At 46.1% G+C, this 13,109-nt stretch overlaps 1 protein-coding gene across 2 annotated transcripts in view; it reads right to left on the bottom strand.

Moving 5' to 3' along the window:
- The window catches only part of dync1li2 (dynein, cytoplasmic 1, light intermediate chain 2), a 95,897-nt gene that overhangs the window by 25,677 nt on the left and 57,111 nt on the right, over nt 1-13,109 (bottom strand). Inside the window, exons 8-10 of one of the 2 annotated variants that reach the window (XM_038806227.1) lie at nt 11,212-11,323; nt 8,144-8,203; nt 2,071-2,112 (exon numbers count right to left, since the gene is read on the bottom strand). In XM_038806227.1, the coding sequence (XP_038662155.1) occupies nt 2,071-2,112; nt 8,144-8,203; nt 11,212-11,323 (214 nt within the window). The remainder of the gene's footprint in view (nt 1-2,070; nt 2,113-8,143; nt 8,204-11,211; nt 11,324-13,109) is intronic. The other variant, XM_038806228.1, reaches the window with a different exon arrangement.

The following is a 13,109-nucleotide window of genomic DNA, read 5'->3' as shown; positions in this document are numbered from 1 at the left end:
GTGAGTCACCTCCCTCAATACAACCTAATGTCTTGCTGCACCATTTCAGAGGGCAGTTTACAGTCACCCACCTTGCAGTGGGTCAGAGTTATTCTGACTTGGAACTTATCACTGCTCCTTCACGGTCCTGGAAATCCCTCCCTTACAGCGCCGTGGGTACAGCTACGCCACAGGGCTGCACCAAGAAGGCAGCTCGCCACCACATTCTGGAGGGCAATTAGGGATGGACAACAGATGCTGGCCCAGCCAGCGACGCCCACATCCCACGAATGAATAATAAAAAAAATATAGACCAGAGTAGGCAAGGACTACATGTTTCTTTTTTTCAAGGCCATCAGAGGCCATCAGTGAACCAGATGAATTATCCAACAAGCTGCTACTTTCATGGTTACCATTACTGATACTAGCGGTGTATTCCATATTTATTCAATTAACTGAATTTAAATTTCCCAGCTGCAATGATGGGATTTGAACTCAGTCTCCAATCATTAATCCAGCTTTACAAGTCAGTCAGGTGGGTACTATGGTACCATATACCCGATTGGATGCCAAGTTCCTGACATTATCACAATAATGCTCTTCACATTGGTTCAAGCATTCATTGGTTGTAAAGTGCTTTGGAAAGTCCTGAAGATATAAATGCAAGTCTATCTTTCTTCTAGAAGACAATGAGTTCTAATCATTTACTTTATTAAAGATAAATTTAGAGTACCCAATTCTTTTTTCCAATTAAGGGGAATTTAGCGTGGCCAATCCATCTAACCTGCACATTTTTGGAGTGTGGGGGGTGAGACCCACACAGATACGAGGAGAATGTGCAAACTCCACACGAAGTGACCCAGGGCCAGGATTTGAACCCGGGTCCTCCACGCAGACCGCAATGCTAGCCACTGTGCCGCCCAAGTTTTAATCATGGATATCGGAACTGAGAAAGCAGACGCATTTAAAATTGGAAAGCATTTCAGTGTCGTGAACGTGGAAAGCCTATTTACTCCAAATGGGATATCATGGCTGTGAATCATCAGTTTAAAATTGTACGCAAGACAGCGAGGAAAAAGAGCATTGGAGCTTTGCCACAGTGAGGTGTTGAGGCCGGTTGAGGTTAAGGGAAAACTGGATACGTTTTTGAAATGGAGGAAGATACAGAGTAACGAGGAAAGAACGGAATAGCCAGACTGCATTGCTCTCGCAAAGTCGGCACAGAAATAATGAGCTGAATGGCCAATTCAGCAATAATTCAAACAGCTTGCATAATGTTGACAATTATGAATCTTCTGCATCACGTTCCCCACCTCCAACCCATACCAACCCCTCAAAATAATAATAAAAAAATAATACTCACTTATCATCACAAGTAGGTTTCAATGAAGTTACTGTGAAAAACCCCTAGTCGCCACATTCCGGCGCCTGTTCGGGGAGGCCGGTATGGGAATTGAACCCGCGCTGCTTGTCTTGTTCTGCATTACAAGCCAGCTGTTTAGCCCAGAATAACTTCATTATGCAAACTGCGCGGTATTACCCTGCAGGCACACAGTGGCTGGCCTGCAGTGTAAACATGGGGACAATTCACCTTCCTGGCTCCCCTCCCTGCACAGAGCTCATCCAAGTGGCAATCTAAGTCCTGTTGCAGCAACATGAACTGCCAGCTCTGCCACACTATGTCAGCACTGCAAGCAAACATCAAGTCAGGAGTTCGATCCATTCTCAGCCCGACTCTGCACCTGGCAGTTCTTCAATGCAAGAGACACTATGGAGGATCAGCTTAACCTGCCTTTATACTTAATGTACTGGCTTGAGTGCAGGAGTTTGAGAGCCAGCTCCCACTGCTTGTACTCGGGACTTAACACTCTTTGCAAGTTAATAGGAACTCAGACATTGGCCTCCTGAACCGCTAGTTATAAAGCAGCACACACGTAAAGGCATCTTTAGGCAGACTACTTCAGTGCAGAAGGGTCTCTTTTCTGATTGGGATAATTGCCTAGTCCACAGGAACACAAAGCCTTTTTGGTTTAAAAAAAATAAACAGGTTACTGTTTCAGACAGTTCAAGCTCTCGTTTACTCAGACTTACGGCAGGTCTTGAAGGAGTAGCAGGCTGTTTGGCAAGAAGAGACTGCAAGAGAAAGGGTAGTGTTAGAACACATCTGAAAAGGGAGATATTGTCTCACCACAGAAAACTGGAAACCTCCCTACAACTTTTGTCAAGTCATCCATCAGTTTGTGTTGCTGCAACTGCTAAAGTTTGGGACCTATGAAGATGGCCGGAAGTCATTTTCAGCTTTGGGGTGAGGGTGGAAGCAGAGGACAGAAAATGAAATGAAAAAAAAAAGGAAAATCGCTTATCGTCTCAAGTAGGCTTCAAATAAAGGTCCTGTGAAAAGCTCCTAGTCACCACATTCCAGCGCCTGTTCGGGGATGCTGGAACGGGAATGATTCATCCCATTTATTTTTACTGGTGACATGAAGCATTGTAAAGTTCAAAGCCATAATAGTGGGGTAGTTTAGTGTTGTGGTTATGTTTACTGGACCAGTACTCACGACCTCGATTGGTAATGCAAAGAACGAGAGGCCGGCCAGTCAAAGAAGATCATTTCGGTTCACAACATAAAAACAGATGCCGGTGAAAGTGATCGTGAAGCAATTGGATTATCGTAAAACCCCCAACTGAGGTTCTCTAGTGAAAAAGATTTGCTTTTAGCAGCCAAGTGTTTTACAACCAATGAAGTACTTTTAAAGTGCAGTCACTGTTACAAGGTAAGGAACACGGCAGCTAATTTGCAATGTAGTATTGACCAGATAATCTGTGTGACATTGCTTGAGGATTAAATATTGGCCAGGACACAGAGAAGAACTCCCTTGCTCTTTTTTGAAAAAGTGCCATAGGATCTTTTACATCACCCAAGCAGCTAAGATGGAGCATGTTTCAGATGCTGGTCAAAAGACAGCGCAGAGCCAGCCTTGCTGTGTTTTTTTATAAAGTTAGATTACACAATTCTTTCTTTTTTCTAATTAAGGGGCAATTTAGCATGGCCAATTCACCTACCCTGCATATCTTTGGGTTGTGGAGGTGAGACCCATGCAGACATAGAACATACAGTGCAGAAGGAGGCCATTCGGCCCATCGAGTCTGCACCGACCCACTTAAGCCCTCATTTCCACCCTATCCCTGTAACCCAGTAACCCCTCCTAACCTTTTTGGTCATTAAGGGTAATTTATCATGGCCAATCTACCTAACCTGCACATCTTTGAATTGAGAGGGGAAGCCGGAGCACCCAGAGGAAACCCACACAGACACGGGGAGAACGTGCAGACTCCACACAGACAGTGACCCAGCGGGGAATCGAACTTGGGACCCTGGAACTGTGAAGCCACAGTGCTAGCCACTTGTGCTACCGTGCTGTCTGGTGCTCCCACATGCTCCCACGCAGACACGAGGAGAATGCGCAAACTCCACACAGACAATGACCAGGGCTAGGATCGAACGCTGGTCCTCAGCGCTGCGAGGCAGCAGTGCTAACCACTGCACCACCGTGCCGCCACAATGTTCGTATTCCAAGACCTGGATTGGAACTTGAACTTAGATTCTTATGACTTAAAGACAAGAGTGCTACCACGTGAGCAGGGCTGGAAATCAAAGCAAGGAAACTTGCTGTCTTGTATCCACAGTTTGGTATGTGACTCCAGCTCAATGTGTTTGACTCTCACTGCTCTCTGAAGTGGCCTAATTATAACACAATACTACAGACTGTGGCGGTTCAAGAAGGCTGCCCATTGTCACTTTCTCTAGGGACAATGTGCGTAGCCCAAGAATTATTATTTTTTAAATACCCAGTTCACATTGGAACTTTAAAGGCAAGACTGGAGCAGGGGCTCCAGATTCGCACAGACTTGAATCCATTGCACCGTCACCCTACTGCAGTACTGTTCTGAGAGTAAAGCATCTTCAGATAGATTTAATCTGCTTCGACCCTTTTGCTTGCCTCTCTTCCTTTGCAGAATAAATTCAGGCAACGTAGTGGGATGCAGTGCTCAGAAACAGTATTTTACCACAGTCCCCCAAAGATCCAGCACACGGTGACTCTTCATTTCATGAAGGGCACTATATAAATGTAAGCTGTGGTTGTGGGAATGGAGGCAGGCGCGGAAGAGGCTGGGGTTTCAGCATCACCCTGTGGTTCAGAGCTCCAGATGGGGAGTTCCGTGGGGAAAACCCCTCAAAAGCATTCTCTCTCTCTCTCTCACAACCCCTGCTACATTAGCACACGTCATTAACTTGGGACAGTTAAGAGAACAGAGAACATATGACTCAGGCTGCAGGAGAGATTCAAACTTTGCCCTCCTCCTGACCCCAAGGCCCCCAGTCTCTCCACCCCTGAAAAAATAACTTCAGTATTACGTTGAAACTGTAAGATCTGCAATCAGGATTTTTTTCTTGTAAATTTATTCTTGGGATTTGGGTGTCACTGATAAGTCTGGCGTTTATTGTCCATTCCCGAGCTGTCCTAAGGTGGTCGAGGTGGGCTTTTTAAATCAAACTGCTATTGCTCTTTGTAGCAGCATTTTTAACAAGTACCCCAAGGCTCTTCACAGCAGTATAGAATCCCTACAGTGCAGGAGCCATTCAGTCCATCAAGTCTGCACCAACCCTCTGAAAGAATACTTCACCCAAGCTCACTCCCCCACCCTATCCCATTAACCCCGTAATCATTTAAAAAAATATTTTTATTAAAGTATTTGCAAATTTTTATAACAAAACAAAAAACCATTAACATGGTAAAATAAACATGTCCCCACCTGACCCAATCTTTACACACCACAACCATCTAACACCCATTTGCATGCCCGCCCCCACCACCACTTTGAATACTGCTTCTGCTGACATTTTAATGTTCCCCGAGAAAATCGACGAACGGCTGCCACCTCCAAGAGAACCCCAACATTGACCCTCTTAAGGCAAACTTCATCTTCTCATGACTGAGAAACCCAGCGATGTCATTAACGCAGGTCTCCACACTCGGGGAGGGGGGGGTTTGAGTCCATCCACATTAAAAGCATCCGTCTCCGGGCTACCAGGCAGGCAAAGGCCAGGACATCGGCCTCTTTTTAACCCCTTAATCTAACCTACACATCTTTTTTGACACTAAGGGGCAATTTAGCATGGCCAATCCACCTAACCTGCGCATCTTTGAACTGTGGGAGGAAACCGGAGCACCCGGAGGAAACCCACGCAGACACGGGGAGAAAGTGCAGACTCCGCACAGATAGTGACGCGAGACCAGAACTGAACCCGGGTCCTTGGCGCTGAGGCAGCAGTGCTAACCACTGTGCCAAACAACATTTGACACCAATCTACATAAGGAGATATTAGGGCAGGTCAAAGAGAGACGTTTTTAGATTTACAAGGAGGTAGAGGTTTATGGAGGGAATTCCACCTGCAGACCTAGGCAGCTGAAGGCAAGCCCACCAACAGTGGAACAATTAAAACACAAATGCACAAGAGTTCAGAGTGAGAGGAGTGCAGAGATCAGAGGGGTGCGGGTGGAGGGAATTCCAGGAATAGGGAGGAGAAAAGCCCAGGAGGGATTCGAAACCAAGGATGAAAGTTGTTTTTTTTAAAAGCCCTTACTTAACTGGGGGGGGGGCGCAACGTAGGTCACAGGACACAGGGGTAAACAAGATTAGGTGTGATTTGAATCAGCCTGTTGTGTCGATGGTGCCTCTTCGAAAGGTTAAAGATGCCAGTCCATCAGAACTCCAAATTAAACAGCTGGAATTTTAAAAAAACACGGAAAATGCAGCTACTTTTAAATAAAAAAACAATATACACAGAGATGCCAGGAAGTTTAAATTCTACCATGCCACCACTGGAGGGCAACAAAGTCCACCTGATCCATGGAAGGTTAGTATACAACTAAAGTGATCAGGAAGGCGAATAGAATGTTGCCATTTATTGCAAGGGAATGGAATACAATGTAAAAGTGTGTACAGTATAAAAGCTATAAATGTAGAGGGCATTTGTGAGATGGCATCCCAGGTACTGTGAACCGCTTTGTTCTGACCTGGGAAAGGACATAATAGCATTTAGAACCAATTCACGGAAGGTTCACGCGACTGATTCCTGGGATTGGGGGTGGGGTGTTGCGTCATAACATATATTGCCCACCCGCAATTGTCCTCGCTTGGCCATTTAATTGGGTATTTACAAGTCTAGCACACTGCTGAGGATCACGGGTAGGCCAGACCAGGTGAGGACACCAGATTCCTAAAGGACATTATTGAACCAGATGTTTTTTTTACGACGATCGACAATGACTCATAGAATTTACAGTGCAGAATGAGGCCGTTGGGCCCATCAAATCTGCACCAGTCTTAGAACATAGAACAGTACAGCACAGAACAGGCCCTTCAGCCCTCGATGTTGTGCCGAGCAATGATCACCCTACTCAAACCCACGTATCCACCCTATACCCGTAACCCAACCCCCCTTAACCTTACTTTTTACGACACTACGGGCAATTTAGCATGGCCAATCTACCTAACCCGCACATCTTTGGACCGTGGGAGGAAACCGGAGCACCCGGAGGAAACCCACGCACACACGGGGAGGACGTGCAGACTCCGCACAGACAGTGACCCAGCCGGGAATCGAACCTGGGACCCTGGAGCTGTGAAGCATTTATGCTCACTACCATGCTACCGTGCTGCCCAAATGAAAATCGCTTATTGTCACGAGTAGGCTTCAATTAAGTTACTGTGAAAAGCCCCTAGTCACCACATTCCGTCGCCTGTCCGGGGAGGCTGGTACGGGAATCGAACTGTGCTGTTGGCCTGCTTTAAAAGCCAGCGATTTAGCTGAGTGAGCTAAACCAGCTCTTGTGAAAGACAAACTCATTTAAGCCCATGCCTCCATCCTATCCCTGTAACCCAGTAATCCCACCTAACCTTTTTGGACACTTAGGGCAATTTATCATGGCCAATCCACCTAACCTGCACATCTTTGGACTGTGGGAGGAAACCGGAGCACCCGGAGGAAACCCACACAGACACGGGGAGGAATGTGCAGACTCCACACAGACAGTGACCCAAGCGAGGAATCGAACCTGGGACCCTGGAGCTGTGAAGCAATTGTGCTAACCACTGTGCTACCCATGCTGCCCAATGGTCATCATTACACCTTTACTTCAAATTTCACCATTTGCCGTGGATCCCCAGAGTATTCCCCTGGTTTCTAGATTGCTAGCCCAGTGACCATGTTGCCACCGCCTCCCCTAACTCATGAGGAAAGGTTCGACAGGTTGGGCATTGATACCTTAGAGTTTGGAAGAATGAAAGTTCACCTGATTGAAACAAAGATGATCCTGAGGGAACTTGACAAGGTGGATGCTGAAAGGTTATTTTCCCTTGCAGGAAAAGTTCTTTCAGGAAATGTGGGTCTCACTGGCTGGGTCAACATTTGCCCACCCCCATTGCCCTTGAAACGAGGGGCTTGCTAGGCCACATTTCAGAGAGCAGTTAAGAGTCAACCACATTGCTGTGGGTCAGGATTCACATGTAGGCCAGACCGGGTAAGGACGGCAGATTTCCTCCCCTAAAGGGCATTTACAACAATCAATGGTATTTTCCATCACTGAGACTAGATTTATATTCCAGATTTATTAATTGAATTTGATATCCGCCAGCTGCTGGTGATGGGATTTGAGCCAATGTCTCCACAGCATTAGCCTGGGCCTCTCTAGATGACTAGTCCAATGACTTTACCTGTACACCACCATCTCAACTAGGGAACACAGCTTAAAATGAGGGATCTCCCATTAAAGACAGGGATGAGGAGAAATGTATTTCCCCCAAGAGGATTATTGGTCTGTGGAATTCTCTTCCCCAGAAATGGAGACATGGTCGGTGAATATTTTTGAGGCTGTGCCGGGAGTCAAAACGTGTAGGAAAGAAGAGGAGGCCACGATCAAATCAGCCATGATGAAATGATAGAGCGGGCTCAAAGGACCTAATATTCATGCTCTCAATTTATATCTTTATGTGTGGCACGTGGGTCAAAATTCCATATGTGTCAGGAGAACATTCCCGACTTGCAAGATTGTGGGGGGGGGGCTGCTGCTGCTGCAATCAGAGGGGGCTGCACTCTTACCTGTTGCTTCATCAGGAAAACTTGCTCGTCCTCTGCAGCTACTTCTTTATCATGGACGGGCTGGAAAAAGACATGGTCTAAAATGAATATTCAAGAAATGATAAAACCCAACAGAAGCAATATGCCTTTGCTTTTCCCTTGTGGTCAGCTACACTAGAGGGTCAAAGAAAGTGAGAAAAGGAGGGAGGTAATTCAATCCCTTGAGCCTGTCCCAGCATTCTATCAGAATATAGCTAATTTGCGACCTAACTTTATTAGTTCCGTAACCCTGAATAGCCTTGTTTAACAAAATCAATCTACCAACACCGGTTTAAATTTTCACTGAACCCTCACGCCTCACCAGCTTTTTACTCAAAGAGTGTTCCAGATTTCTATTACCATTTCTATAAAGTGTTCCTCAGCATCACTTCAGAACACCCACGCTTTCTCTGGCCCCTTGTTCTTGACCCCCCCAACCACAGAACACCCAGAGAGAGGTAATAATTTCTAACCATTAATATATTCTATCAAATCCTTTAATCATCCTCAAGAACTTGATCATCCTTTAATCATCGACATTCGAGGGAAAGCAAGCTTCATCTACGCAACCTGCCCTGATAATTTAACCCTTTTAGTCAAGTTACAATTGGTCAATTGAAGAGGGCAGTCACATGACAAGAACAAGAGAACAAAGAAAAGTGCAGCACAGGATCAGGCCCTTTGGCCCTCCAAGCCTGTGCCGACCATGCTGCCTGTCTAAACGAAAATCTTCTACACTTCCGGGGTCCGTATCCCTCTATTCCAATCCTATTCATGTATTTGTCAAGACGCCCCTTAAACGTCACTATCGTCCCTGCTTCCACCACCTCCTCCTGCAACGGGTTCCAGGCACCCACTACCCTCTGTGTAACAATACTTGCCTCGTACATCTCCTCTAAACCTTGCCGCTCGCACCTTAAACCTTTGCCCCCTAGTAATTGACCCCTCTACCCTGGGATAAGCCTCTGACTATCCACTCTGTCTATGCCCCTCATAATTTTGTAGACCTCCATCAGGTCGCCCCTCAACCTCCGTCATTCCAGTGAGAACTAACCTAGTTTAGTCAACCTCTCCTCATAGCTAATGCCCTCCATACCAGACAACATCCTGGTAAATCTCTTCTGCACCCTCTCCAAAGCCTTGCACATCCTTCTGGTAATGTGGCGACCAGAATTGAACACGATACTCCAAATGTGGCCGTACTAAGGTTCTATACAGCTGCAACAAGCATATGTTTTCTCAGCAAAACGGAGGAAAAGCTGCTGAGATATTTCTCTCTTTCTCACTCCACCCAACTTGCAAGCTTTTGGGCCCTTTCTGTTATCATAGGACCCTCTCTCTCCATGTGCAGCCAAAAAGATTGTAGAGGAACAACTCCACAGCTATGTCTGCAGAAAACATATCAATCATCCATCTGTGGTTTTAAACCATCTTGTGATTCAGTCTGAAGCCAGTCAAGTCACCAAATTACAGATGGTCAATTCCTTTTATCCTCTATGGACTTCAATTTGATCCAACATTTCCTCCCTCACTCTGCAATCTGCATTTGTTTACATGCGTTTATATAACCAAGAAAGTCTATGCATACTTTTTATTTTACTTATATTGGCTGAAGTAAATAACACTGACCTCTTTCTTTGCAAAACATGTCCTAATGATTATTTTATTCTTTTTATAAATTTAGAGTACCCAATTAATTTTTTCCAATAAAGGGGCAATTTAGCGTGTTCAATCCACCTACCCTGCACATCTTTGGGTTGTGGGGGCGAAACTGACGCAAACATGGGGAGAATGTGCAAACTCCACACGGACAGTAACCCAGAGCCGGGATCGAACCTGGGACCTCAGCACCGTGAGGCAGAGTGCTAACAACTGCGCCACCGCGCTGCCCTAACGGTTCTTTTATCACAGCGCATAGACAGTTGGCAAGTATACCCTTTTTATTAAAAAAACTGTTGTGGTAAAATGAGGAGAGGGCAACAAGGGGAAGCCACTCGACCCCCTCCTCACTTGGCTGCAAGTCGCACGGCTGAACACCACAGATCAGCTGGTTAGAACACCGAACATACAGTGCAGAAGGAGGCCATTCGGCCTATCGAGTCTGCACCGACCCTGTTAAGCCCTCATTTCCACCCTATCCCTGTAACCCAATAACCCCATCCTAACCTTTTTGGTCACTAAGGGCAATTTATCACGGCCAATCCACCTAACCTGCACGTCTTTGGACTGTGGGAGGAAACCGGAGCACCCGGAGGAAACCCACGCAGACACGGGGAGAACGGGCAGACTCCACACAGACAACGACCAAGCCGGGAATCGAACCTGGGACGCTGGTGCTGTGAAGCCACAGTGCTAATCACTTGTGCTACCGTGCTGACCACAGTTAGATTCTATCAAAGTGCAGTGAGGTGGAATATGATGAGTCTAGTAGTGAATTAAAAGGATACTGCACACTGTAAGCACAACATTAAATCCAAACACACCTTACATTTCGATCAAAACTTTATTTTCTTTGAAACATTCCTCCCCAGCTTATTTTTATTCCTCGAAGACAGCATTCAGAATGATAGAGACAGAGAGAAGTCATTCTGCACGCTTTGCCCATTGCAATCTCCAAGTCGGAGTTCGAGTCACATTCTTTACAAATTTCCAAATGATTTTCTAAGTTTAAAAGCTGGGATTGATTCAATGTCAGTAACCACTTGTGTGTGTATTCTACATTCCATCAGCAATCTGTACGGAATAATTCTTTATAATTCCTGTCACCCACTGACCCTCTTACCGCTCAATTTCACAATCCTTAAACTGCGGCATGGACATCGATAGAGCTCTCAGCACCTCACCAACTGAACATTACTCTGCGTGAAGGTCCAGTTAGTGAGAATCAGTGGGCTGCTGCTTGGCTGTGAGCTGGGTGGGTATCAGAGCAGAGTACCAGGGGGTTTCCCCAGCCTTGATCACAAGTTGGTGCTCTCAGGCGAAGGCAAGCGAGCTTTAACCGAGCAATATCGCAAAGGTGAGCATATGTAGAACTCAGCCAACAATATTACCTTTTTGACCAGGGGCTTCACGATTATGTCTTCATAGGTGTCATCTTGTTTCACTGTCGCAAAGTTCTCATGTAAAATAGCAATTTTCTTATCTTTATCCCATCCTGCAGGACTGAAAGCATAGAAAGGAACAACAGTAAAATACATGAAATGCATTCAAAATAAATTATAAATACCACTTATGGTAAAACTGAGAAAGTGCTATTTTACAAGGAGAGAATATATCACACCATATCAACCTATGTTGAAACGGCTTGTAGATAACATGTTTTTCTTATTCATTTATGGGATGTGGGCATCGCTGGTTGGACCAGCATTTATTGCCTATCCCTATGTGCCCTTGTGAAGGTGGTGGTGAGCTGCCTTCTTGAACCGCTGCAGTTCCTGAGGTGTAGGTACATCTACTGTGCTGTTAGGGAGGGGTTCCAGGCTGTTGCCCCGGCGACAGTGAAGGAACGGCCGATATATTTCCAAGTCAGGGTGGTGGGTGACTTGGAGAGGAACCTCCAGGTGGTGGGGTTCCCAGGTATCTGCTGTTCTTGTCCTTCTAGAAGGTAGTGGCCGTGGGTTTGGAAGGTGTTGTCTAAGGAACCTTGGTGAGTTACTGCAGTGTCTCTTGCAGAAAGTACACACGGGGCACTGTTCGTCGATGGTAGAGGGCTTGAAATGTGTGTGGAAGGGGAAGCAAACAAGCGGCTGCTTTGTCCTGGATGGTGTCAAGCTTCTTTTTTAAAAATTTGTTTTTTATATAAATTTAGAGTACCCAATTATTTTTGTTTTCCAATTAAGGGTCATTTAGCGTGGCCAATCCACCTAACCTGCACATCTTTGGGTTGTGGAGGTGAAACCCATGCAGACATGGGGATAATATGCAAACTCCACACAGACAGTAACCCAGGACCGGGGTTCGAACCCAGGTCCTCAGCGCCATAGGCAGCAATGCCACCCAGTGTCGAGCTTCTCAAGTGTTGTTGGAGTTGCACTCATCCAGGCAAGCGGACACTATTCCATTACACCCCTAACTTGTGCCTTGTAGATGGTGGACAGGCTTTGGGGGGTCAGGTGGTGAGTTGCTTGCAGCTGAAGATGGTTGAGCCTAGGACACCAGCCAGAAGAACTCCTGAAGTGATGTCCTGGAATTGAAATGATTGACCTCCAACCACCACAACCATCTTCCTTTGTGCCAGGTATGGCTCCAACCAGCAGAGAGTCCTCCCCGATTCCCATTGACTCCAGTTTAGTTGGGGCTCCTTGATACCATACTCGGTCAAATGCTGCCTTGATGTCAAGGGCAGTCACACTCACCTCTGGCATTCAGCTCTTTTGTCCATCTTTGAACCAAGGCTGCAATGAGGTCAGGAGACGAGTTACCCTGGCGGAACTCAAACTGAGCAATCTTGAGTAGGTTATTGCTAAGTGCCGCTGGATAGCACTGTTGATGACTCCTTCCATCACTTTGCTGATGATGGAGAGTAGACTGATCGGGCGGAAGTTGGCTGGGTTGGATTTATCATGTTTCTTATGTGCCATTCACCACAGTTTAGCATAACCCCAGGTTCACCGTGAGCAACACCAGAAATCTGCTGGCAATACTCTCATGTTAAAAAGCGTGGCTCCAAATTTGCAAGACGTGATTGGTCAACCAACAAATCAATGGTTGGGCAGGTAACAAGTTAGACTGAGATTCTCTTTATTTTTAAAAATGCATTAGAAAAGTGCTCACAGCGGCAAAGTCTAATTATTAGATGGTGGATGAGAGTTCCATTCTTTGGCTTGGTGGAGGTGGGGAGGGACTTGCATTTATATAGTGCCTTTGACAACCATAGAAGGGCCCAAAGCACCATAGAATTTACAGTGTAGAAGGAGGCCATTCGGCCCATCAAGTTTGCACCGGCCTT

This window comes from Scyliorhinus canicula, chromosome 9 (assembly GCF_902713615.1).
Source record: "Scyliorhinus canicula chromosome 9, sScyCan1.1, whole genome shotgun sequence".
NCBI classification, from domain to species: Eukaryota; Metazoa; Chordata; class Chondrichthyes; order Carcharhiniformes; family Scyliorhinidae; genus Scyliorhinus; species Scyliorhinus canicula.
This window is presented reverse-complemented; position numbering and strand designations above follow the sequence as displayed.